The 27,752-nt window shown below is 45.6% G+C and overlaps 2 protein-coding genes across 3 annotated transcripts in view; one reads left to right on the forward strand and one right to left on the reverse strand.

Moving 5' to 3' along the window:
• LOC115575995 (zinc finger protein 850) overlaps positions 1 to 21,198 on the reverse strand; it is a 32,651-nt gene extending 11,453 nt beyond the window's left edge. The window contains exons 1-4 of the mRNA XM_030408452.1: positions 20,769 to 21,198; positions 8,287 to 11,056; positions 6,760 to 7,869; positions 4,758 to 5,620 (exon numbers count right to left, since the gene is read on the reverse strand). Coding sequence (XP_030264312.1) covers positions 4,758 to 5,620; positions 6,760 to 7,869; positions 8,287 to 10,847 — 4,534 coding nt within the window. The 5' untranslated portion in view covers positions 10,848 to 11,056; positions 20,769 to 21,198. The remainder of the gene's footprint in view (positions 1 to 4,757; positions 5,621 to 6,759; positions 7,870 to 8,286; positions 11,057 to 20,768) is intronic.
• Positions 1 to 27,752, forward strand: part of thoc6 (THO complex 6) — a 36,932-nt gene that overhangs the window by 2,807 nt on the left and 6,373 nt on the right. The window contains exons 1-3 of one of the 2 annotated variants that reach the window (XM_030408464.1): positions 23,597 to 23,767; positions 26,732 to 26,823; positions 26,923 to 26,987. In XM_030408464.1, coding sequence (XP_030264324.1) covers positions 23,753 to 23,767; positions 26,732 to 26,823; positions 26,923 to 26,987 — 172 coding nt within the window. In that variant the 5' untranslated portion in view covers positions 23,597 to 23,752. Of the gene's footprint in view, positions 1 to 23,596; positions 23,768 to 26,731; positions 26,824 to 26,922; positions 26,988 to 27,752 lie in introns of those variants that run through there. The other variant, XM_030408465.1, reaches the window with a different exon arrangement.

A 27,752-nucleotide genomic window follows, 5' to 3' on the forward strand; every position in this document is an offset into this window, starting at 1 on the left:
ACAGAGAAGTTGATCTTAAAATGTCATTTTATCCTCTGTGAAATTTTACCAACCGTTTTTTGACATACTTGTGAACTGTTCAGTGATGTCAGACATTGTGTTTTGTGAGGTCACAGTGACCTTTGAGCACCAAAATCTCATCTGTTCATTGAGTCCAAGCAGACGTTTGTGCCAGATGTGGAGATGTTTCCTCAGAGCGCTCGAGACATCAGATGTCTCCATCAGCTCGCCTGCTGTGATCACAGTCTGCAGGAGAGAACACCTGATCTCAGACCAGATTTACACCTTTATTAACACAAAGTCTTCACTGGAGCTGCTGAGCTAACGGTGTTAGCCTACACTGTTAGCTTAGCAGCGGTGGAACTTGTGCACCCACTTCAGATGGAGTACACGAGCTCGACCGCATGTCGAGGCTGTAAATCTGGTCTGAGATCAGTTAGTGATGTGTTCTCTCCTGCAGACTGAGATCACAGCAGACGAGCTGATGGAGACATCTGATGTTTAAATCAAGTCTCAGCTGCTTCAGTTGTTCAGCAGAATGCTGCAACTCTGTTTACTGTGAAGCTCCAGAACTGTTCTGTGGACTACCACACTTCACCTGACTTTATATCATCAGGAGGAGGAGAGGAGGACTTTATATCATCAGGAGGAGAGGAGGACTTTATATCATCAGGAGGAGAGGAGGACTTTATATCATCAGGAGGAGGAGAGGAGGACTTTATATCATCAGGAGGAGGAGAGGAGGACTTTATATCATCAGGAGGAGAGGAGGACTTTATATCATCAGGAGGAGAGGAGGACTTTATATCATCAGGAGGAGAGGAGGACTTTATATCCTCAGGAGGAGGAGAGGAGGACTTTATATCATCAGGAGGAGGAGAGGAGGACTTTATATCATCAGGAGGAGAGGAGGACTTTATATCATCAGGAGGAGGAGAGGAGGACTTTATATCATCAGGAGGAGGAGAGGAGGACTTTATATCATCAGGAGGAGAGGAGGACTTTATATCATCAGGAGGAGGAGAGGAGGACTTTATATCATCAGGAGGAGGAGAGGAGGACTTTATATCATCAGGAGGAGGAGAGGAGGACTTTATATCATCAGGAGGAGGAGAGGAGGACTGAGTTTGTTGTTACATCAGATGGTGCAGGTGTTCCTGATAAAATGGCCACTGAGTGTGAACGACAGAGTTTAAACTGAAGCTGTTGGAGGAGAGCGGATTGAAAACACTGAGCTCCACTGGGTTTTTGTTTTCAGCTATTTATTTTCAGTACTCAGCAGTAAGGGTTATAGTATATGGACAAGTTTTTCTGTTAAGAAATGAATTATCAAAACATAGTTTATAAAAGTGTATAGTAAGCATTACATATATATGCATGGAAACAAAAGTTAGACTTTAAAACAAAAAAGGGGTTATAGTTTTTCCAAACCAATCTTTTTCTTCTTCTTCTTCTTCTCTCTAAAAACTACTTGAAATGCAGGCGGGAAAGTGTCCACTCAGAAACCAAAGTCAAACATGGTGGAGGAAGAAAATGCAAAAATAAAAAATAGAGAATGTACAGTTATTATTTCTGTGTTCTAGATCAAGATCACATCGACTCCTACAGCACTTGACGGTCACTGCACGGCTTGACTTTTCTTTTTTAAAACTAGCACCAGTGCTCCTGAAAACGCTGACAAACTGTGTTTTAAACACACACAGAGGCTCCAAATAGTCATAAAACGCAATTAAATAAGGAAAAAAAATGACACCAATAAATACAAGGTTACCATAAAAGTGTAACATAAAAAGGTTCAACTGATGAGGACTGAATGCACTCCGAAAATAAAGGAGGATCGCCGAGTCGTCCCTTTTAAATGACAGTTTGATTTCAGTGAAACAGGAAGTGAGGGGGGGGGGGTGTCAGTCAAACTCGGCGAGAGATAAATAGAAAGGGATGATGGGAAGGCTCGACTGAGAAAGACCGTCACAACATCACTTGGTAAAAGGCAAGAAGAACACGATCCGTCGTGTCGTTACAGTTCATTAATGTTCAGAGAGTCTCAGTGGAGCCGAGTGTTCAGAGTCCATCATCTCCACAGAACAGGGGCATTGTGGGTAGAGGAGGGGGGTGTCAGGTGGGTGTTTACATCAACACAGCTCTAAACTCACACATCCTAAAGACTAGCGCCGTCCATTACAAGTGTTAATAATAATAATAATAATAATAATATAAATAAATGCATTACTACAATGATCTGTCGTTTTTTCCTTCTTATAAAAGAGGTACTGTAGAGAGTACAGTGAGCAGTACGATTACAATACAGGATCAAACGGAACAGAATCGACTCGGCTCAGGCCGATCAATATACACCTTTTCCTTACTCGTCTTTTTACTTTGTGATGCGGTTTCTCTCCGTTTTTGGACCCGCAGCCACGTTCAGGAACCTTTGAGACACAGACCAGGGCCGCAGGGGAAATATACATCAGACAGACTGATGACGTGTTCACACTCACAGACTCAAAGAAGGCAGACGTGGCGTGGCCGGGCCGGGCCGGGCAGATGAGTTCTCTAAAAATGTAAATCTTTATGTTAATGTGCTGTTTTCTGTTTTTAAACTTGTGGAAATGTTCATGTTTATTGTCTTACTTCGGCTCAACCATAAAGTTATTCTGTTCCAACATCGTGTCGACTGTCAAGAAGCAACTAGACAAAATGTTTGACTTCATGCAAATTAAGGTTGTTTATCAGAAATATATACATTTCTCTTTTACAGCGGCCCGAATACAAACATTTTTTGTATTGAAAAAAATATACTGTATTGATACTTTAGAATAATAAATTATTTCTATGCTGCAACTTATAATTCTCTAAAACACTTTGAGAAATATGTTATTTTAATTAAAACTCACAATTTTTAACAGCTTCAAAAATCAAAGCTGGTCGTTAACGTGCGACAGCTGACTTTGATTCTAGTGCACATAAAAAACCTGAGCGTCAAACCGACCAAGCCTTTATGTTTGTTTTTTCAGGGCTAATATCGATGCAGATTATTAGTTCCCAAGGAGCCGATAACTGATATCTGGAGCTGATGTACATTTGCAGTAAAATTTTAAAACTGAGTGTCCTAATTTAGAATCACCAAGTTAAAATGTTTGCGATCAAAGTAATTAAAAACACTTAACTTGGGTATTTCTACTCAAGGCCCACTCACTGACTTTTTCTAGAACTTTCCACCAAATTTCAGTCTTCATTACTGGATACATTTTGCATTGCTGCCATTGTAGTTACATGTTTAATTGTCTTAAACATCCTGACTTAAAGGTTTTCACCTTGGAAAATGCTACTCCACATCTATTTACTGTTTTTTCCATCTGCTGCCGATGACTTTGTGGTAAAAGCTACTAAACGGGCCTTGAGTTGTGATTGTTTTGTCAGAAGGATGTTTTTTTTTACTGTATTTGACCACTTAAAATAGTTTTTAGTGGACAAATTGGTTGGCGCGTTCAGTCGAAAGATGTTGCTTTAGAAAATAGTGACTTAGTCTTTTGCTGGTATAAAGATGTCAGAACAAAAATGTAATCCAACTATGTAAAGTGTAGACTTAATGCTAGACACAGCTGGAAGTTCCAGTCCAACAAGAGGTTAGACTCTCCTGCTGCTGTTGAATCTGTGCGTGTGAACGAGGCGTCGGGAAGCGTCTGTTTGGGAAGCTACAAGAATATAAAGCTCATCTTGGTGCTGCGACGCACACGCACACACACGCACACACACACACACACACACACACACACAGAACGAAGCATCCCGTAATTCATTGCTGTCTCCAAACAAACATTGAGGTACAAAAAAGGGAAAACAAACCGAACCTCTGTCTTCACCAGCACTGCATCTACATGTTGGTCACACTGAAACAAAAACAGTTTGAACTTTGTTTGAGACTGACTTGGTCAGAATATGGTTTAAAACATTGTGACAAAGGCCACCAGAGAAGAATTCATCAAGACAAACTCCCTATGAACATCATCAGAACAGGGATGAGGGCGGAAAACCAACTGCAACACAGAACCGATCATTTCCCGGGACTGAAATGGACAAGATGGCTCATTACTCGTAAACAAGCATCAGACTTCCTCACGACTTTATCTGGACCCTCACAGCTGCTCTGTCTGACCGTCAAGTCACCACCACAGGATTCATGAGTCTGTACGAGCTGGGCTTTAATCAACAGTCTACTTATAGCTCAGTCTGCAGCTCTGTGGGGCGCCAAAGATCAGAGCGAGAACGGTTCAAACACCTCGACTTTACGGGGCGACATGCAGGAGGGCGTAAGGCAGGTGTAGTGAAGTCCATCTACATAATGTGTGTCTACAGTCCATGTCTGCCTGTCAGTCAGTCTGTGTGGGACAGTCGGACACTTCTACAACCAAGAGCCTTATGGAAACGTTCGTCAAGGAAGCCTCAGCTCAGGAAAGGAAAGAGGTGTGTGAGTGACTGAGTGTGTGTGTGCACTGTCCATTTTGCGTTATCCCTCCTGCTTTGTGTATATGTTCTGTCATGCAGGACCTGGACTGAGTCTAAGCTCCAGGCTTCACACACACTACAGCCACACATGGAAAATGAAGAAGAGGAGGGTGAGCAGGAGGAAGAGCTACGTTTTGGCACCTCCAGAAACCTTGGCATGTGACTGGCTCCCCCCCTCCCCATGTCTCGCCAAACCCCCCCCCTCCCCCTCCCTTATCCCATAGCTTATATGAAGGGGCCGCCGGGCATACCCAGGAAGTTGGGCGCACGCATGGCCATGGGAGGGGGCGCCGTCGAGCCGCTCCAGTGCACCTTCATGTGGTGCCTCAGGTTGGACTTGGAGGAGAAGCGCTTGTCACACTGCTGGCAGGAGAATGGCTTCTCCTTGGTGTGGATGCGGCGGTGGCAGATGAGTTGTGTGGACACCCGGAACGACTTGCCGCAGTCAGGGCACTGGTAGCGTTTAGGCTCGGTATGGATCCGTCGGTGGTTCTTGAGAGACATAAGGTTGGGGAACTCCTTCTGGCAGGAGTTGCAGAAGTAGGTCCCGGTCTTGTGACTGTTCTTGTGGTTGAGCAGGGAGCTGGCGTGGCGGTAAGAGCGACCACACTGGTCACAGACATGGGACTTGATGATCTCACTGTTGCCCCCACGGCCGCGGGCTTTGGTCATGCTGCCGGGGTTGAGTCCTTGCTCTTGCATCAAGGTGAGGTCCAGGCCTGACCCCCAGCCCAGCTCCTGGGAGCCCCCCGGTCGAGGCTGCTGGGGTCTGGGCTGGCGGGGCTGGGGTGCCTGACCATGGGTGATCTCCATGTGGAGCCTGAAGCTGGCATGCGTAGGAAAGGCTCGTTGGCAGGACCGGCAGGTCAGCTCCCGCTGCTTCTGGTGGACGCGTCTGTGGTTGTAGAGCTGAGAGGAAACACGGAAGGCCTTTCCGCAGTCATGGCAACGGTGGCGTCTTGTCTCGGAGTGGATACGGCGGTGGTTCTTCAGGGCAAGCAGGTTGGAGTAGGTCTTGAGGCACACGGCGCAGTGGTAGATGCCGACAGTGTGGGTGTTCTTGTGGTTAAGGAGAGAGCTGGCATGGCGGTAGGAGCGGCCACATTGATCACATCTGTACAGAGACAAACAAAGAAAGACAAGGGGGGAAGGAAGAAAGGGGTGGGAGGAGGTACAAAAGGAAGGAAAGGGGAAGATTAGTATCAGAAGATGGTACTTTGTTTTTACTGTTCTAGCCAAGTTGGTCTCAGTTATTGGTTACCACTTTTCTTTACAATTATGGAACTATTTAAAACTACTCATCTAAGACCTTGCACATACAGGTATATGATCTGAAATCCGGCTTAAAGCTTTGATAAAGACTACTACAAAGTGGTGTACCATTTAAAGTTAGGATTTCTACACAAGTCACAGGGGAGAGGTCTGCTGGGTGGGGAAGGGAGGGACATGGGAAAGACTATGGACAAACAACTGGTGTTCATATAGGGAACTGGGAGGTATCTGCTGCTCCCTGCACTGCACAAATGGACACAAGCTTCAAACGGCTCTGAAAACAATTTCAAAGACCTTCTGTCGCAGCCTTCATTTGAGTGATAACTGAATTCTGAATGTAATGATGAAAAATCGAACATGCTCAAAGAACCTCTACCGTGCCAGACTGTGCTGTTATGAAGAATCCTTTAACTGTAAAGAATAATGACACCTAGACATGTGCAGTGCAGCTAGCTCCAAATACTTCCTAATCTTCCCTGAGATTTCAGTTGCCAACACATCAAAATGCAAGAACCTATCATATGACTAATAGCTGGCCAGTATCATGAAACTACCTAAAGAAAACACACAAACAAATCAAGGACTACAATCAAAATCAGAGCAAGAGCAAGAACACACAACATCAATACTTTAAATTTTGCTAATATGCTACACATAAATGCTACATAAAATCTTTGTCAGATTGCTGAGAGAACAAAGCATTAAAACAATACATCTAAACATGAAATGTTTGATTGTAGGTAGCCTGAAAAACTCAAGTGTGTGATATATGCTAACTGAAAGCAAACAGGGTTGACTTATCTGGTCTCTCCACTAATTCAATTTGTCCAAACTTCAGAAAAATCCGAATTCCGGCACGCGTATGGTCCCAAGGAAGCCGGATTGGAGATCATATACCTGTAATAGACATGTAGAGACCTAAATTTATCTTCACTATTTTTTTCAACTTCGAAGAATCACAAACAACTGACGAGAACTCACGTGTACCGACACTCCTCGCCCTCTCCCGTGGGTGCAGTGGCCTTCCTCCTGACTTCCATGCCTACCTGGTTGTCCCCGCAGCGGTGCCTGGCCAGACCGGACCTCCCCTGGAAACTCTTCCCACAGGTGGGGCAGCCGAAAGGGGTGGCACCTTCCTCATGGACCTTCTGGTGGTTGCGGAGGAACCTGGCCAGCCGGAAGGCTTTCCCACACGTGTGGCAGATGTGCTTCTTCCGCTGCGTGTGGATGCGCATATGGTTGCGTAATGCCATGTAATTGGTGTAGGGCTTGTCGCAGAAGTTGCACCGGAAGTTTCCCGTCTTGTGGGTGTGCTTGTGGTTCAGCAAGGAGCTTGCATGTTTGTAGGCACAGCTACAGAGATCACAGGCATAGGGTCTCTCGTCAGAGTCCAAGTCCACGGAGCTTCTCTCCATGCTGATGTTGGTGGAGCTGTTGGTAGAGGAGGATGAAGGCAGGTGCTGGGCTGGGCAGTCATGGGCTGCAAGCTCATCAGCCGTGGTAAAGCCTTCACAGCAGCCATCGCATTCAAAATCCATCTGGGCCCCGGGTCCCTGTGGGCCTTTGCACAGCCCAGCTGTAGTATGGGTGGCTAGCTGTCTCTGGGTGCGAAAGCCCTTGCCACACTCTTGACAGTTGTGCTTCTTCTGGGCAAAGTGAAGCCGTAGGTGGTTTTTCATTGCGAGCCTGTTGGGGTATGTAGAGTTGCAAACATTACAGTGGTACTCCCCAATTTTGTGAAGGTTCTTGTGATTGGCCAGGCTGCCTGCATGGCGATATGTCTTTCCACATTCTTCACAGGAAAAAGGCCGTCGTCCAGTTTCAGCTGGATCAAACTTCTGGGGCCTGGATGTTCCAGCCGAGGAGTAGGGCTTTTTGAATCCTTGATGGCTGTATTTCATGCCCATTACCTGGCTCTTTGATGACTCTCCTCTCATAGTCTGCATATGAGACGGACCAGGCTGCTGGAATCGGGAACCGTTGGGGCCGGACCGAACAAGACCTTTGGCCCGATGCTCCTCATGGAGACGGAGGTGGTTGATCAGCTGCTTTTGGATCTTGAAAGCCTTGCCACATTCTTCACACTTGTGCCTACAGCAGAAATTGACAGAGATACAGAAAACACAACATAATCTCTTTAAATACATTAAATTAATGAACTTCAACCAAGAATATCAAGGCAGCAATAGTAACATCACAACTGTTTATCTTTTGTATCCTGGCCTAAAAGTCAAATTCTGAACATTGGTAGTCCTGGTAAAATCTTATAAATGTCAGTGCCCATAATTTTCTTTTAGGACCAGCCTTCTGAATTTTCTATTTAGCACAAGTCACTGTCAAAAGTGGAGTCAAGATTGCTTTACTCATTTGCACAAACTTAGACATTAGTTTTTCTCTCTTTATCACAGATTTTTGCTAAAAGTGTGTAAAATGTAGCATTATATTTATACTCATTACAACATCTACCCTAATAAAATGTAAAACAAATTGACAAAATCAGGAACATACCTCTTTAGGTCAAAGTGAGTCCTTTGATGATTCTTAAGAGCCAGCAGATTGTAGTAGCGTTTCTGGCACACCAAGCAGCGGAAAACTCCAGTCTTATGGGACTTCTTGTGGTTGAGGAGTGAGCATGGGTGTCGGTATCCTCGTCCACATTGATCACACTTGTGAGGCTTGTCACTTTGGTCAACCATCGGCCTACGTCCATCACCACCAACATCGCGGCTTCCTCCGGCGACCCCCCCACCAACTCCATCTCCTCCAGACATCCCTTTGGCTCCATTTAGGCCCTGCTTGCTCATTGAGCTGGCACGATTCTTACCAGGGCACAGGTGAGTGATCAGGTGGTGGCGATCAGCAAAAAACATGCCACAATCAACACAAATGTGGTTGCGTCCATCCATCTTGTCATTGCCATTAGCTGAGGCGCCTCCGATACCCTGTTGCTGCCCATCGGGCCTTTGGGGCCCATGTACTAACTGGTGATTTAGGAGGTCCTGCTTCCTTGAGAAGCTCTGGCCACAGGTGGAGCATATCATCCGCCAATCCTGCTCCAGGGTGGAGGGTCCAGGCCCTGTTGGGTTATTGGCATGGCTGCGCAGGTGGCTTCTAAGAGCTCTGAGGCTGGCGTAGTGGTTGCCACACACCGAGCACTGATAAACTTCTCCATCATCATCGTCATCTTTGTCATTGCTCCCCATTCTCTTGCCACCACTCTGGGAGTACTGTCGCTGGCTGCTGCTTTCTTTCAGGCCACTGGAGCTTCCAGCTGGCAGCGAGGTTCCACCGGAGCTGTGATAGTTCATGTTCCCCATAAAACCGTTGGACATGTTGCCCTGCTGCTGTTGTGGCGGCTGTTGCTGCTGGCCACGGCGAGGACACATGTGCGACTTGATGCCAGATACATCACCATACATCTCACCACAGTCCGCACACACATGTCTGTCTGCCTGACGGTGAGCAGAGTTGCTCTGGGAAAGTGAGCTGCCATCAAAGCGATCATGAAACTCAAGAGAGTCCAACCCACTGCTATGGCCACCGTCTGGTACAAAGTGGGCTGCATCACCAAGATTTCCTGGCAGTGAGATTGGAGTGGTGGCGCCACTGCCTTCTTGGACGTAGCTCTGCTGGGAGTCCAGAGTTAGCGGCTCTGGAGATAACCAGTCATTGCCATCATTACCAATAGGCTGGTTAGAGGGACGCCCCTTGTGACTTCGTAGGTGACTGTGTAGCGCTGCCAGGTGTGGATACTGCTTACAGCAAATGGTGCACTGGTAGTGGCCTGTCTGATGGCAGCGTTTGTGGTTGACCAGGCTTCCTGCATGCCGGTAGCTTTTGCCACACTCCCCACATTTAAAGCGCCGCTCTCCGTCATCTGGAGAGTTGGCCTGGGGCACACGGCCTCCAGATGGAGAGGACACCGAGCCCTGTGATCCAGAGCTTAGTGTGTCTGAGTTGAGGATGGAGCTGTCCTGGCCATGAGAGCCAGGATGGGGATCATGGGTCAGATAGTGGACTTTCAAGGTCTCCAGATCTGGGTGTCCTGCGCCACAATAAGCACACGTGTAGATGGGGTTGTTGACTGGAGGGCCCATTATGGGGTCATAGGGACCTCTTTTCTCACTAGGCAGGGGTGGCAGGGGCAGAGGATCCCCCAGGGTGGGGGTGTATGCTGGGGATCGAACTGCACTCAGATTGTGAGGCATGATGCCGGGGAAACTGCGTGGCAGTCCAAGTGAGGGTGTGGCTGTGTTGTGCAGCAGGATGTGCTCCTGGAAGTCTGCCTTATTTGGCAGCGCTACCTGGCACAGGTGGCAAAAACAGGAGGCCGTGTCGTCACTCTGAGATGACTGGTTGCCACTGCTGCTGTTACTGCTGCTGCTCACCATGGATGCCCCGGGGGTCTTGAACTTCGAGTGAGTTCTCTCGTGGCTGTTTAAGGCAGCCAGGTTGCTATATTGTTTAAAACACACAGAGCACTTAAATGTTCCTTGCTGGTGACACTTCTTGTGGTTCACCAGGCTACCGTGATGTCGGTAGGTTCTGTCACACTGATCACACTTGAAAGGTCTGTCCCAAGCGTCGTCAGATTCAGGGGAGCCTTTTTTTCCGTGGTCGTCTGTTTCGTGGCTTTGTAGGACACTATGTCCCATACCACTATTGTTCAAATGTGAGCGCCCAAACCCGTCCGAGAGGTCTTGGGCGAGACCGTAGTCCCTCTCGTCGTGGCCCGGTTCTTCGGGCACTTCTTCACTCTCCTCTTCTGCGTGTGCACTACTAGGGGACAATGTATGGATACGTAGGTGGTTTTTCAAAGCTACAGCGTTGGGTAGGGTACGTGTACAAACAGGACACTGAAATGAACCCACCTCGTGAGATTTTTTATGATTAGCTAGACTAGCAGCGTGTTTGTAAATTCTGCCACACTGTTCACACTCAAAACGTCCAGTATCTTCTTGCTGATAATGTGCTTTCATATGTTCTAGAAGACTTGGAGTACTCGGGCAAACCATATCACACTCTTTACAGGGGAAACCCTTGGCACGACTCATATCATGCATTGCCATAGTACTCTAAAGCAAATAGGTTGGCGGGAATCACAGTTCACAACAAAGCAATGAACAGTGATGTCAGGGGAGGGGCTTAGCTCTTAAGATGAGGGGGCAGCGGTGGCAGCCATTTTCTCTCCAAGAGTCGACAGTGCAGTTCAAGCCAATCAGGGCCCACCCTGGGAGGTGGCGGGCCTGCGGGGGTCACACCAGCCAATGAGGTATCACTATGGAGAGACAAGAAGAAAAAGGGGGTTACTCACAGAGTCATGTACATTCCTTTAGAATCAGAATCAGTAATCCTTTAACGGGGAAATTTGTTTGTCCCAGCAGCCAAAGGACAGAATACTACAAAAAACAAAACCAATAGCAAAAATAAACAATATAATTTAAGAAAAGGTATGAACAGAATAGACATTTAGGCTTAAAAACACCAACATTCTTAAATGAAAAGATGTATTTGAAACTTCATAACATACTTTTTTGCTATATTACACCACATGGTGGATAATCTGAATATGATATGACAATTTTAAGGTTATCCATTACATTTGACTCCAGTCTTGGAGCTTGTGATGGTAATTTTTCATTCATAGACCGAAAAAATAAAAAATAATTCATAATGAAACAAAATAACCTGAAACATGTTGTTGTGAGCTCACAATTTAAAATTCTTAAATATTGCCCAATTTAATGTTTCTGCCTTAAGGAAATAAAATTAGATCTGCAACAAATTAGGGATGTGCAATGATTTTCGATTATTCGAATAGTCGTTAAATCATAAATATTCGATTAGTAAATCCATGTCTGAAAAAAAATATTCCTTTGTTTTACTGGCGCCGTCTGCACGGAGGCAGTATAGCATTTGATACGCTGCGTGATGGGCTGACGTTAGATGCCACCGTAGAAGAAGAAACAAGCCGGAGCCTTGGAGAGAGTGCTGCAGCCATCAAAAAGTTCCGTGTGGAACTATTTAAAAAAACAAAACAAATGAAACAGAGGTGCAGTGTAATCTCTGCGAGGCAAAGCTTGCATATCACAAGTCTACGTCAACCATGCACAGTCATATGAGAGCGAAGCACCCGATAGAAAGTGGAGGCCCGTCGTCGTCACAGCAACAGTCAATGGCCAGCTATCTCACTACTAGACGAAGAACATGTGATGCCAGACGCGCGGAGCAAACAGCGTCCCTCATTTCAAAGATGATTGCAAAAGATATGCTCCCCATCAGTTTCGTTGAAGGTGAGGGGTTTTCGGAGTTTGATGGTAGTTGTTGAGCCCCAGTTCACAACGTCTTTCTGTCTATGCTGCTGCGGCAGCGGGGGGGCGCGATTATTCGAAAAATAATCGATTAGTTCCCTGTGATTATCGAATGGTAGTTTTGCTTGAAATGCCCATCCCTACAACAAATATTCTTGTCACTGGTTGCTCTGTCGATTATTTTCATGTTAGCTGTTCAGTCAAAATTGCCGTTAACAGTCCAATTTAACAAATATTCAGTTAACTGTGATATAAAACAGAATGGAATAAACTTTTGTTAATGTTTTAAAACTCAGAAAACACTGAATGTTTTGCCTTAAAAAGAAAAGAAAATGCATCCAGTAAAAAAATATCAATAGTTGCAGATCAATTCTCTGTCAATCATTGGATGTAACGGCTGAATATTAATAAAATATCAAAACAGCTGTCACTTTACTTCAGTTTTAAAATACCAGCCGGGCCTCAGCTTCTCTCACTGCACCGTTCATGCCTGACTGCAGCGTGCAGGACACACCTTTGTTGACAGTATAAAGAGGACGGAGCTGCAGTGAATCCCTCAACACAATCACCAACCCGCCACCCTCCCCCTCAGTGAGCCTGATCTCACACCAGTACTAGTGTCCACAGTAAGGTTATTAAGACTGTAACAGGAAAAACCATGGTGAAATGCTGGAGAGGGAGACGTCCAACACTTTATTTAGTGCAAATATTTTAGGCCCATCTCAAGTAAAAACTTTTGGGAGAGCGTGAAGGTTGAATTCTTATAGACAAACTCATCATTTTACCCATCTGAGCAAATACGAGAGATATCTTATACAGACAAGTCAGGAAAAATTAAAAGCTTAGAGATGATTGAACACCGGCCTTAAACAGAAATCATTCATTGATTAGTCACTTGATGGCAAACTGACCAGCAAATATTCTCTTGTTGCAGAAGTTTGTTATTTATGGTCAATCAAAATTGTAGCAGAATAATGTTGATGGAATGATGATGATAAATGCAGTGATTCTGTCTGACCACCAGCATCCTGAGCATGGAGCGTTGACTTCTGTCTGACACGTCTGTGGGTATTTGAGGCCTGCTGGCCGTCTAATGTTGACACACTAATGTTTGTTCCTCCTCTGACGGAGGACGCTGCACCTGCCAACATGGCCAACAGATGCAGAATCACCAGAGTAAAGACTTGACCCTCCAACCAAACTACAACATCCTCCACAGGACTCTTTACTCATATCGAACAAGGATTTACAGTCCTTACATAATGCTACTGTAATCCTTCATGACCTTAGAGAGCTCGGTTCACCTGAGACACACTGACAATATTAAACAGGGTTATAAATATGGATTAGTTAACTCCAAGTTCATTAAACAAACAACTCATCAGTTATCAAATTTCTGTGGTCACAGCTTTAAATACCTCGTTACTAAACAGACAAGAGTCTGACCGACACTTGATTTTTGGAGCCGTTGCCGATATCAGGGAAGGAAAGTCTGATATCAATAAAGCTGCTGATATACTTCCCAATTTCTCACACAGATCCCTCAAATGTGGTTATCAAACAAAACGGACCAAGATATGGATCAGAGGCAGGAGTTTCACAGTCCAACATTGAACTTTTACTGTCTAAATTGACATCAGAACACTGAAGCAGGAAACATCACTGGGAATGTAATCAAATCTTTTCTTCATTAAAATAATAAAAAAAGAAAAAGCGTAGTGATGTTTGAGGAACATTTTCTCTTTAAATTTAAGATTATTTGGATGATTATCAGGATCATATCATGAATCTCAGTAATGTTGTACAGGATGATCGTTACATGAAATATTCATCTCGTCTGTGATGGGTCGATATCAGCTGATAATATCAGTCCGGCTCTAAAATAGACAGTTTACAGGAACAATGATGTTCTGTTTTAAAAAGTGTAGTAGAGTGTCAGAGAGACATTTTCATGACTGAGGCTGCAGCTCCTGAATCTTATTAACTAATTATTATTATATCTTATTAAAACCATCCACAATGAGATCAAGGCGTGTTGAGCAGTATGTATTGAAGGGGTCAGATTATTGATCGCAGATGCAGAAAAGCTGCTTCTGCTGGTTGAAGTGATATAAGATGTTTTAATATGTAGGCGTGTGTCAGTCTGAGCGTGTGATGGTGGACTGAAGCCGTCAATGTGACACACAGGATCATTTCTCACTGTGTTCTTGTAACTCTGGACGTTGTTAAAGGCTTCAAAAAACATATTTCACAGCATTTTTACTTCATGTCTCATGACTTTTCAAATGACAACTGCTTATAAACATGAGCATAAAGTGATGAACATTTTGGTCTGCAGCTGTGAACTCTGGTTAAAGGAAACTGATTCTTCGTCTTCTCCTAAATGATCCCACACGCGTTTGTTAGGATTAGTACTGTTCGCTTCACAGGTCCAACAGTCTGCAACTACAATCACTCTGAAGGAAAACATGCTGGACATATTGGTTCTTCTTGGCCAACAAAAATGATATTGGTTCTAATACAGCAGTCAGTAATCAGATCAATAGCTTAAGGAGTGATGAAAGTGATGTCTGCGACAGTTTTAACAGGATGATCTGTAATCTGTAACCGATCTCAGCAGGCAGCCACATTAATCTGCTCTGTGAAGGAGCTGAGACGGCGTGAGTCTCGTTCACGTGACGGATCGCCCAAAGAAACAATCGACACTGTCACACAAAGAATTAAAATATAGTGTTTACAGCTCAACATGAGGATGTGAACGCCACACAAAGAATAGGAATGACAGAAGAACTGAAATATGACTGATGGGCTAGTTTACAGGTGATTAATTCATAATGAATCAATTCTCACATTAAGAGTTTGATGGGTTGGAAAGTAAAGTGTGAAGGTAAAGGTGGTGAAAATGTAAACAGGTCGAAGGGAGAGGAGCGAGGAGAGGAGGGGGGAGGAGAGAAGAGAAGGAGAGAGGAGGGGGAGGGGTGGCAGCCTGTTGGAGCGGCAGAAGAAGGAAAGCAGTGGAAAATAAAGGTGAGGAGGATTTGACTGGCGGGAGAGGAAAATGGTGGAGGGGGAGGAGAACACACACACACACACACACACACACAGGGAGGCAGAGAGGAGGCGAGGAGCAGGTACGACCACACCGACTCACACCAGGCTGACATGGATTCAATAACATGGACCATAGATTAAAACTTATAATAAGAATACATCAATAATGTGCCGTCTCTGAGCCTCAACCAAAACTCTGAGTCAAAATCTCACTGAGATTAAAATCTGTTTTAGAAAACAGAGCCGGTCCAGAGGGAAGCAGAAGAGTATTAATAGTATCCAGTATTATTATATATTATTATTATATATGAATTGTTCATTTGTGACGCTGACTAGCAGAATATTGAAACATTTGCAGAACGTTGTGATGCAGCTGCATGATGCTGATGCTGACTCTTACAGCAGGTATCAGAAGTGTTCAGCTCATCAGTCACAGTACTAAACATGTATTAGTACTGCATTTTATCCAGTGCAATACAAGTACATGATGCGAGAAGTATCAACGAAACTCACAATGCACAGAAACGGCACATTTAGTATTAGTGGCTGCACTATGTTGAAAAAAGTTTGACCTTTTGGATTTTTGTGACATGAAAGTTTTACCAGATTACAATTATTCAAGAATAATGGAGATGATTTTAATGAAGCAGACTCTGCTCTGCTCTGTCAACATGAACCAGGAAGCTTTAATCAGACGACCTCCTCTTCTGTCAGACGACTCTGGTTGTCACACACATCAGACCTGTGTGATTCTTCCTGTTGTATCAGGCAGAACAACAGTTGTAGTGTGATGTGACGATGATGCTGAAGCGGAGTAACTCTGTCATTAACAGGTGCTACATGAGAACATAGATTGCACATCTGGTGCCATGTTGCTGCTCAGAGAGATTCTGTCCAGGTCAGATCTAAAGGCTGCTGGGTTTAAATATTAATCACCAGTCATTATTTTAATGAACCCATAAACCTTTAAAGAGCAGTGACTGATATCTGCAGTGTTTGGACAGTTCACAGTATAAAAGCTAAGTTTCCCCTGTAGGACAAACTATCTGATGGAGGCTGAAGTCACAGACAGAAACTACAGTCTGAGTGGAGTTTTAAGGACGTACTGAACATTTGCTGCCTCGATGCTTTTCTGTCTTCTATCACTGAGAGGTGAGTCTGTTCACAGACTGACTGGATACATTTAAACTTTTGTTTTGTTACAAACAATTCAAATAAGGTAACTTTAATGTAAGTGGTGGTCCTGATGGAGACTCAGCTTCTGTCTCAGACATAATTTAACACACGCATGTTTATATGTAGTCAGCAATTCAAGATCAGTTCTGTTGGTGGAGCCTCTGTGGAGCTGCCTGTGAGCTAACGCCACTGATGTCCCTGATCTCACTTCACCTCCTTGGATGTCTAGAACCTTGTCAAGGAACCTTGCAACTCCTCAGGACTACTGAATTACTAAACACTTGAGGAACCACCTGGAATTCTCTAAAAGAACACAAGAACTTCCTCGTGGACCCAGAGAACTTCAAAGACTCCTGGAAAATCTTGAAAAACTAAACGACTTCATCACTTGCTCCTGGAAACTTCATACGTAACCCTGGAAAATACTCAAGGCAAAGAGAATAACCACAGATATGCTTGGAACCTCCTCAAGGGTCCTTGAAAACATATTCAATGACTTCTGGAATCTCAAGTGCTGCTGAATCCCCCTGAGGTGCTCCTGGAACATGGCAGTACTTTTGGCCCAGGATGAGCTCTACTCTGCTCACACCTGACCCAATGAGTACCAGCCAATCAGTGTGTCCAGGACCGCTGTTGGCTCCACCCACACCCAACAACCTCCACAATGATGAACGACAAGTATCCTGGGACCTCTTCAAGGACTCCTGGAACACCCTCTTTGACCGGAACAGAGGGAAACTGTTTGCCTCGCTCCGTCCAATCAGACACAAACCACCTCCCACATGTTGGATCTAATTACTGAAACACATCGAGTCCATTACAGAGGCCCGGTTTGTCCAAACTGACTGAACAACTGGATTCAGATCAAATGTAAAAACTCCAACAATTTACCAGAACCAATAAAACCACCTGAAAAATGACCTTTACACTCATCAATATCCTGGAAGTTTGAAACAGAAATGTAGTGTTTAATAAATGATGAAATGATGAGAAGTTTTCCATCTCTTAATTTGACTATTTCAGTGATTTTATCTTTAAGCTGTTTGTGTTGTTTAGTGCTGAACCACCGGCTGAATGTGATTTCCTCAAACTCTGTGAAAACACTGGACAGTTTAGTGTTGTCGGGTTCTAAGGAGTAAAAGTTCTTCAGGAATTACCAAATATCATTAAAGTCGTCCCTGAGGAATCTTATTTACTATATTTTTACCTTTTAAAACTTTAAACGTGCAGAAAAGCCTTTAAAAATACCACGAGCCATTAATGAGCCACTTAAAAGCCCTTTTAAACTTATTTGATTTGTGATGAGCGGGTTCGGTCGACAGGGAGTGTAATAAATAGCCTGCAGTGCCTCCTGTCAGGATGAACTACGTGATTATGATTGAATATAAATGTTCTCGAGTCAGCTGGTGATCAGTGAAAGCAGCTGAGAGGCCGCAGAGTTTAATGAAGAGAGCCAACAGGGAGGAGGAGCAGGGAGAAGGTGCAGGGAGGAGGAGCAGGGAGGAGGAGCAGGGAGGAGGTGCAGGGAGAAGGAGCAGGGACGAAGAGCAGGGACGAGGAGCAGGGAGGAGGTGCAGGGAGGAGGTGCAGGGACGAAGAGCAGGGACGAGGAGCAGGGACGAGGAGCAGGGAGAAGGTGCAGGGAGGAGGTGCAGGGACGAAGAGCAGGGACGAGGAGCAGGGACGAAGAGCAGGGAGAAGGTGCAGGGACGAGGAGCAGGGAGGAGGAGCAGGGAGGAGGTGCAAGGAGAAGGAGCAGGGACGAGGAGCAGGGAGAAGGTGCAGGGACGAGGAGCAGGGACGAGGAGCAGGGAGAAGGTGCAGGGAGAAGGTGCAGGGACGAGGAGCAGGGACGAGGAGCAGGGAGAAGGTGCAGGGACGAGGAGCAGGGACGAGGAGCAGGGAGAAGGTGCAGGGAGGAGGTGCAGGGACGAAGAGCAGGGACGAGGAGCAGGGACGAGGAGCAGGGAGAAGGTGCAGGGAGGAGGTGCAGGGACGAAGAGCAGGGACGAGGAGCAGGGACGAAGAGCAGGGAGAAGGTGCAGGGACGAGGAGCAGGGAGAAGGTGCAGGGACGAGGAGCAGGGAGAAGGTGCAGGGACGAGGAGCAGGGAGGAGGAGCAGGGACGAGGAGCAGGGAGGAGGAGCAGGGACGAGGAGCAGGGAGGAGGAGCAGGGAGGAGGGGCAGGGAGAAGGAGCAGGGACGAGGAGCAGGGAGGAGGAGCAGGGAGGAGGGGCAGGGAGAAGGAGCAGGGAGGAGGAGCAGGGACAAGGAGCAGGGACAAGGAGCAGGGAGGAGGAGCAGGGAGAAGGTGCAGGGACGAGGAGCAGGGAGGAGGAGCAGGGAGGAGGAGCAGGGACGAGGAGCAGGGAGGAGGAGCACGGACGAGGAGCAGGGACGAGGAGCAGGGAGGAGGAGCAGGGAGGAGGAGCAGGGAGGAGGAGCACGGACGAGGAGCAGGGACGAGGAGCAGGGAGGAGGAGCAGGGAGGAGGAGCAGGGACGAGGAGCAGGGACGAGGAGCAGGGAGAAGGAGCAGGGACGAGGAGCAGGGAGGAGGAGTTGCGCTCAGCCAGATGTTTGATGTGAGGCTGCACCAAGAAACCAAACAGTCTGAAGAATGTAACGACAGCGCTCACACAGGAGACATGAAGCCACGACCCGGCCCGGCCCGACCCGATGCTCGGCCTCGTGTTCAAACTTTTATCAGTGATTATTTGAGTTCGGCCAACAGATTTAAACCGACGATCACCGATGTGTAAAATCTGGAGAAGCTGATGGGCTGAAACTAACGATTATTTTCATTCTCAATTAATTCATCAGTTGTTTAATCTCTAAAATGTCAGAAAAATGTTGATCAGTGTAAAAGAAACCAGAAAATATTCATGTGTAACTCTGGATTACTGGATTAATGATTGCAGCTTTAAATGATTAATTATTGTATTTCTTTGTTTGCTAACAGGACAACAACAGACAGCTGCAGCGCTTTAAAATAATAAAACAGGATGGATAATGAACTCAGAGGTCTTATAACATCTGTGTTATATATTCATGTTCATATATTTTACATTAAGTGTGAGCACACTAGTCTGCTTTAACGAACCTGTATAACTTATTTAAATGTTATAATCTGTCCCAGCTCAGCCTCCTGCTGATCAATGATCCTGATCAGAGCTCACAGGTTATAATAAATAATAATAAATGATTATAATCCACAGAACTGATCACATTTACAAATGAAGCGTTTCATTCACACATAGATTTGAACGAGCAGCAGCCAATCACAAGCCTCCACTTCTCTGCTTCAACTCTTCTTCTTCTGCTGCTGCTCGTCATGTAAACAAACCTGAGCTCAGCCCGCCTCATTAAGACGGCTCCACATTCATTAACACGGTCCAGAGCCTGACCCGCTTCACACACAGATAACCCGGGTCTGTTGTTGTGACCGGACACCGGCAGCAGACAGACTCCAGCTGTTCGCCGTTAATTAACCTCCACAGCAGCTAAATAAAGTTATTTCCATGATTTCCATCAGATAAGAGCTGGAGTGTAACCCTGCTCCGCCGCACCGGGCTCCCTGACCTTGGCCCGTCTCCTCTCGGTCGGGTTCAGCCCCGGCATGAATCTATCGGGACAAAAGCGAAGCGGTTCACCGCCGACACACGGCCGACATTTCCTTCGGCCGACTCCCCAATTTAACCGGGGAATAACACCCGAGCCCGGCCGGCCGGGGAGGAGGGCACGGGAGGGGTAACCATGGAAAATGTGCCGGTGTTAGCCGGTGTTAGCCGTGTGGTTCCGACATGATGCCGCCGACAGAGCAGAGACAACACCTACAGCCATCAGCCCACTTTCACTGAGACCCCATTTCCATCGGAAAATGGCTTTCGAGCAGCAAGCCATTTTCCCCATGCTAACAGGCTAGCCTCGCTTTTTTAGCCCCCCAACACAACTTGTTAGCATTCGGGCTACAAATAAAATGCTAATGAACCGTTTAGCTGTCGAAAACCACCCGAACACCGCAGCAGGAGCAGAACTCCACCTCGGAGTGGGATGAAAACGCATATTTTGTGGATATTCAGTGAAAGGTAGCCAGATACACGGCCGAGCTAACGTTAGCATTAGCGCCTGGCTAGTTAGCAACCCCCCGCGATGACATAAAGGGGGTAAAACGGAAGTTCAAAACAACAAAATGGTAAACAGAACCGACACACAGCCCGAACTCAGCCGTGCACAGATCCGTGAGCCGCTCTGCTGTATTTTCACATTAGGTGCACTGAGCTGGGTCTCGGCGGAGATGGTCGCCGCTGCAGGAGCTCGCAGAGGTTAGCATTCCAGCTAGCCTTAGCAACCTCAGGCTAGCCCGGAGCTACACAAAGATCTCGACAAACACACCGCGGCCCCCATTGATGGAAAAGCTCGGTTTGGAGCCGTTTTCCGCTGCACACTTACCCCTCAAATGGCCTCTGCGCCCGCAAGATGCACGATGCACGACGTGGAGGTGCAAAATGTGCAAGTTTCACGGATTAGGCATGGTTATTTCTCCTCCTCCTCTTCTACCACCGACTTTTGGTTCTTGGCTCTTTTCCCTCTACCGCCGCTTCGACAACATACTTCCTGCCGCTGCCGCTGCCGCTGCCCGCCGCGCGGTGCCGGAGCGCACACTCCACCGCGTCATCATGCGCAGAATAAAATCTCAGCCGCCGCAGAAACATCCAGTCGGTGTCGATAACGGCGGTGTGCGGGTCTCAGGTCCAGGCTGTCGGAGCTCATTTGTGTCCGTTTTGATGCAGATTGGAGACAAACAGACTTTGTGCCGCTCGGCCCGTCTGCCGCTGGGAATTACCGAGCCGAGCCGAGCCGAGCCGGGCGGCTGCTGGTCGATCATGGGGCAAATGACACTCCGAGGTCATTTTATCAGCGACTCATGTGGACCTCCTGAGACAGAACCTGTGGAGGGGATAGAGGACGGTCCACAGCCATCAATCAATACCAGTCTATTACTGTGTTATTCATTGATCGGTCATTTACTGCAGCTCCCCTCAGACACATGAACACACCTCCACCTGGGTCACTCTGTCAGACTGGTTGTGGGTTTGAATCCTCTCCAGCTCTGGTCAGGAGTTCGGTTCGGTTGGTTTGTTGTTTTGTGACTCTGCTGTCAGGTTTCACTGTAACATCCAGCAGACAGCTCGGATCCTCCAGTCTGAAGCTGCAGTCATGATCCACAGTTCTGTTGCTCAGAGGATGTGAACAGAACTCTGCAACAGAACCAGATAATGATCAGGTTAATGATAAAAGATGTGCTGCTAACCCTCATAGACACAGAATATATCTCAGATGATGCATCAGATAATGAAGCAGCATCTGTATGTCTCCTTCAACAAGAGAGGAACCTGAACTTTGACCTTTCACAGAAGTGAACATGATCCATACTGCAGATTCTTACTTTGTATTTTATCATCTTTTCTAATATCAGAGGCTGAAGGTGTCGTCCTGCTGCAGGCTGGGAGCACGTGACAACAGCAACAGAGATAAAACTCAACACGAGTCTGATTTGTATTTTCATCAGAATGTTGGTGACCAACCAAAACCTCCTAGGTCACATTGAAACACCTGGATGAGCAGGTGTGACAGAGTGTAGGTGCATCCATCAGAGACGCCAAAGGTCGGGCTGAAGCTGTTGTTAGCCCCGGGCTGAAGGTGCTGTTAGCCCCGGGCTACAGGTGCTGTTAGCCCCGGGCTACAGGTGCTGTTAGCCCCGGGCTAAAGCTGTTGTTAGCCCCGGGCTGAAGGTGCAGTTAGCCCCGGGCTGAAGGTGCAGTTAGCCCCGGGCTACAGGTGCTGTTAGCCCCGGGCTACAGGTGCTGTTAGCCCCGTGCTACAGGTGCTGTTAGCCCCGTGCTACAGGTGCTGTTAGCCCCGGGCTACAGGTGCTGTTAGCCCCGTGCTACAGGTGCTGTTAGCCCCGGGCTACAGGTGCTGTTAGCCCCGTGCTACAGGTGCTGTTAGCCACGGGCTAAAGCTGTTGTTATCCCCGGGCTGAAGGTGCAGTTAGCCCCGGGCTGAAGGTGCAGTTAGCCCCGGGCTACAGGTGCTGTTAGCCCCGGGCTACAGGTGCTGTTAGCCCCGTGCTACAGGTGCTGTTAGCCCCGTGCTACAGGTGCAGTTAGCCCCGTGCTACAGATGCAGTTAGCCCCGTGCTACAGATGCAGTTAGCCCCGGGCTAAAGCTGTTGTTAGCCCCGGGCTACAGGTGCTGTTAGCCCCGGGCTACAAACTTGTGTAGAGTTTTTATTTCTTTCAGTGGTACCACGGATCTTGTTTGGCCATGCAGGGCCTCCATAGTGAAGGTGACTTCACCATCACGCTCTGCAGCATCGATCCGTCAGTAAACCTGCAGAGTTCCTTCCTCTGGTTGTGGCTCGGCTGCTTCAGCAGGTTAATGTGTCTGAAATATGTCCTCCGTGATGAAGTAATAACTTTCCACTGACGCAGCAGCGAGTCGTCACATCGACACAATCTGCTTCACTTTCTCTTTTCACAAACTCAGAGGTGTTTGTTTTGTTGAAGACACACAAGTTTTTGACTTTACACATAAAACATGTTTAATGAAACTGAATGAGAGAATACAAAGATGACATCATCGGAAGGTTGTTAAGTAAAATGACATTTATTTAAAAGTGTTATTGTCTGTATGAATATTAAAGATGTTTATCATTAAAGTTTAAGAGCAGCTCGTTGCTGTGGACATCATGTAGCTGCATCTCCAGAAATCAGTCAGCATATTGATCTGCTGCAGCCTGATGTGTGTCAGACACAGCACAGCTTCATCAGTCAAAGAGGACACAACTGAAAATATGAAAAAACACTTTCTGCAGCTTTTTATATTAAACTCTGTGTGTGTTTTAAAAACAAAATACATTTATAATCATATCTCTGGCAGCAGCGGCTCAGGCCTCCTGCCGAGCTGCCCTTGAGCAATAGATAATAAAATAAGGTTTCTTCTTGAGGATTGATGTTAATGTTGTGTTTTTGTTTTACTGATATTTGACAAACATACATTTTTGATCCCTTGTAGTTTTTATTTATTCTTTCTCAAACTTTTTCTTTTTTTTAATCGTCACGTCAGTTTGACACATTTGAACCTCCGTCAATCTGAACTCATGGATTCATATCTTTTATTTGATCTTATATTTTTTCATTGTCCTGAAAATTCAATTAAGAAACTCGCTACTTGACTGTGCACTACACGTCCCAGAAACCCTTGCGTCAGTAGCGACGTCATCTTCCCTCGCCTGGTCTGAGCTCTCTCACTCTTCGTACATCGCTCCACATTTGTCCTGTTCCAGCTCGGACTGTAGCTCCAGCTGCTGCAGGTGTCGGAGGATCAGCAGGATCAGGATCAGCAGGATCAGCAGGATCAGGATCAGCAGGATGGGTCCCGTCGAGGTAAAACTTCATCATGTTCGCTCAACTCAATCCAACAGTCCGACATGTCGGGCTGGAGGCGGCTGTGAGCGCCGGCTGCGGCCGCGCTTTGTGTTGTGTTGTTGGCTCGAATGTGGCTAACAACGTTAGCATGTGCTTCAGTTCTCTGCAGGGAACATTAATATCTCACATTTATATCTTCATAAACTTAATTTGAATGTTGATCCTTTGTTCTGTTCGCGTCAGACCAAACCCCGTTCAGAATTCTGCCCAATGAATCTTCTCTCGCTGACCAGTGACGCTGATCAGATATCATAACAAAGATTAAAACACGTTAGTGTTGAAGAGAATGTTCTGATTTATTCGGCTTGTGGCTGAATGAGTTATCAGGACGTTTCAGGTAAAAGTGTTCTCTGACAGGACTGCAGGTAGATCCTGAGTGAGGCGTCAGGTGTGCACAGACTCACACTGACTGGGAGATAAAGGTGCTGCTTCAGGTGAATGAACTCATGTTAGTGAAGCATCATGATGTTCCTGTGATGGAGGCTTCACCTGAGGCCTGTACTGTGAAGGGGGCTCAACATAGCCAGGCTTTGTGCTCATGATGCAGCTCAACAAAGCCCCGAGTCCCCAGTCAGAGTTAAACGGTACTGCGACGGTGGTTATCAACTTACTTTGTCAAGTCCGGTTCTCTGCTTTGTGCTCTGCGCGCGTACACATAAAAGGGGGCGTTTGACGTCATATTATTCTACTTCCGTGTGAAAATGGATCGATCCCGGGCCACATATTTACTCAAGATGAGCAGATTGTTATTATGCAGGACTATGAAGAATTCAAAGAAACCATCACGGTAAAAAGTAACACTGTCGCCGCCAACAGAGCGAGGGAGGGCTGCTGGCAGGAAACTGCTGACCGTGTAAATGCGTAAGTTAACAATGATTAATATCATGATCAATATTATATTAAGCCCTTAGTGTTTTCATTTCTGAAAGCTCAACATTGTGCAACTTTCACATATTAACCCTCATCCATTTAAAAAATAAATACACTGAAGCAATAACTATCTTTTTCATTTTTGAATGATGTCTATATTGTTTTCACATTTTACTGATCTCAGTTATAGAATGCGCGTGTGTGTTTTATTGAAAGCGAGGCTGAGTGTGCGCAGGCCAGAGATGGACAGAGTACTCGACCCCAGTACTTGAGTAAGAGTACAAATACTACTGGTCAAAATTTACTCCGTTACAAGTAAAAGTAGCTCAGTCGACATGTTACTCGAGTAAGAGTAAAAAAGTACTTGCTTTTAAAGGTACTTAAGTATCCAAAAGTACATGCTTTTAAATTGACTTTAAGTAAGAGTAAATTTCTTATTTTTCACATCAATGACTTACTTTAATTTTTCTAAATGAATTTAAGGAGCTTTTAACTCTTGTTTCTGAGAATGAACTCTTTGAAACCACCTGCACTGATGTGCTTGCTTTTAGAACCACAATGTTACATAAAGCCTGCAGAAACACCTATAAAAACAGATACAATGAATGGATCACAGGAGGACAGCAGATGTTGCAGATGCAGATGTTTATTAACAATCATTAAAACTGTAACCAAATGAACCTGCACCGTCCAACTAACTCTCTATCATTTAGCTAAGTTGGGAACTGGAACCCCCTCAGAGACCAATGTTGTCCCCAGACCACTGGCTGAGAATCACTGCTTTACAAAAAACTACATGATGCAGCCATTGTCACGGTTTTGTGTTGACAAATGCAGTCGAGAGCGTGGCTACTTTGGTGGTATCCTTATGGGGAGGGATGATCCCAGTAGATCCCAGTGGAGAGCGTGCACTGTGATAGGTTTCCTTCTTTGACAAACACAGCTTGTGTCCAATAGTATTTTAGAAAAAACCTGAAAGTAACGAGTACTTTTCAGCCTTCCTAGAAATTAACTCGAGTAAAAGTAAAAATATTTGTCTTGGAAATGTATTCAAGTAAGAGTAATAAGTACCAAAGAAATCTAATACTCAAGTAAAGTACAAATCCTCTGGATATGTACTTAGGTACAGTACTCAAGTAAATTTACTCCGTTACTGTCCACCACTGGCGTAGGCTATAAAAATAAATGTTCAGTGTTTTTTGTATCACTGTGTCGGGATGAACCAGCAGATGCAGCTACTGTCCCTGTACAATGACAATAAAGAGCTTTCTGACAGTGAAAACAGCTCCAGCCTGTCAGATTTGTGTTTGGGCGTACACTGCCCGACAACGGGTGAAACATTGATCAGTTCATCAGTTTATTCATGGACACATCAAAGAAATGATTAACTTTACTCATTATCTCTGACAAATAAATACTAGGTTGGCCTAATTAATATTTCATATTGCATTTTATTAAGATGTGGAAGCAGCAGTCGGACATGGCAGCAAGTTAGAGCCAAATACAAACACATCATTCAGAGTGGTATGTAGCCAAGCTGCCCATCATTTTGTCAGTGTGTGTTCCTGCTCAGATTTTCTGCATCACCAACTTAATGTAAGAAGGTTCCTGTGGCAACAACACGAAGGGCTACACAAACAGTTTGCCTTACAGTGAGCGCACAGCTTCTTCAGTGGCATTCCTGACACTCGGCTCAATAAGTGAGCAAATGTTCCGTATTCCCTCGGCTGAAAATCTATATCGCTCATAGAGAATTTCATCAGGAAATGCCAGCGGATCAGCGCGATCTCCAAGAAGCTGCTCACATTCCTCACTGGTTTAAACACAGAGATGAAATCATGTTTAAATGAACTTTTAACACCTAATCTGATGATTACATGTCATGACGTCACAGCTGACTGCAGTACTGTGTCGTTCTTCATTCGACCACCAGATGGCGCCAAAATACAACATACAAAATCACCTTCAACTCTTTTTATTCTACATTGAACTTGTATGTATGTAATGAAACACACTCAGTGCATGTTTATCATGAGTGTGTGTGTCTTGCAGCTCCTCCACATGTCGGTGTTCTCTCAGAGTTTTTCTCCCTGCGGTCGATACCTGGCAGCAGGAAACAACTACGGAGAGATCGCCCTCTTCAGGTGGAACCACACACCTGACAGAACTCATCAAAACGTCTGTGATGATGTGTTAATGATGAATAATTGTTCATTATTACTGACTGTGTTGAACTGTTGCAGCCTGTCTGCAGCTCTGAGTCCAGACGCCACCGTCCAGAGTCAGAAACCTGTTCTCACCTTCACAGGTGAGTGAAGGAACCATGCTGACATTTGTTCAACTGATTTATTACAACAAAATGTTTTTATAATTCAGCCTTTAATGAACATCTCAAGACGTTTAATGTCAGTATTTTTTTTTTTTTCAACTTAGATTTTATTAGCTTTTTTGACGTAGAAACAGGTAACAGTACAGTTCATGAAACATCGTTGCCAGACAGCATTATTACATCCACAAATTTCAAGAAACAGTTTTTACATTCCGCAGACAGGAAAAACAACAAACAAAAACAAAACAAAAAGAAGGATGACATCACCTCAGAACTTATGTTAACAAATATCCTTTCCATTTTGACCATTTTGTAATATACGAGTCATTCTTCAGTCTGAGTAAAAAAGTCAGTCTCTCCATCTCATGGATCTCCTCGATAGTCTTTAGCCAATTATCTAGCGTTGGTGGATCAGTCTGTAACCATTTACGAGTTCTTGCTTTCTTTGCTGCTACTATCAATATTTTCAGAAGATATCTATCATTTCCTGTTATTTCCTCTGGCAAGTCTCCCAAGTAAAGTGATGTACATGTAAACGGAATCTTCCTCCCAAGAATGTGTTGCATAATTTTCCAAATACGTCCCCAAAATAGTTGTATCTTTGGGCAGCTCCAAAAGATGTGTTTATGGTCTGCTCCATCATTCCCACATTTTCTCCAACAGTTGTGATCTACTGATGTCAGGTGTGTCTTCATTTTAGGAGTAATAAAAAAACGGACAAGGTTCTTCCAGCAGAATTCACGC

Source organism: Sparus aurata, chromosome 23, assembly GCF_900880675.1.
Source record: "Sparus aurata chromosome 23, fSpaAur1.1, whole genome shotgun sequence".
NCBI classification, from domain to species: Eukaryota; Metazoa; Chordata; class Actinopteri; order Spariformes; family Sparidae; genus Sparus; species Sparus aurata.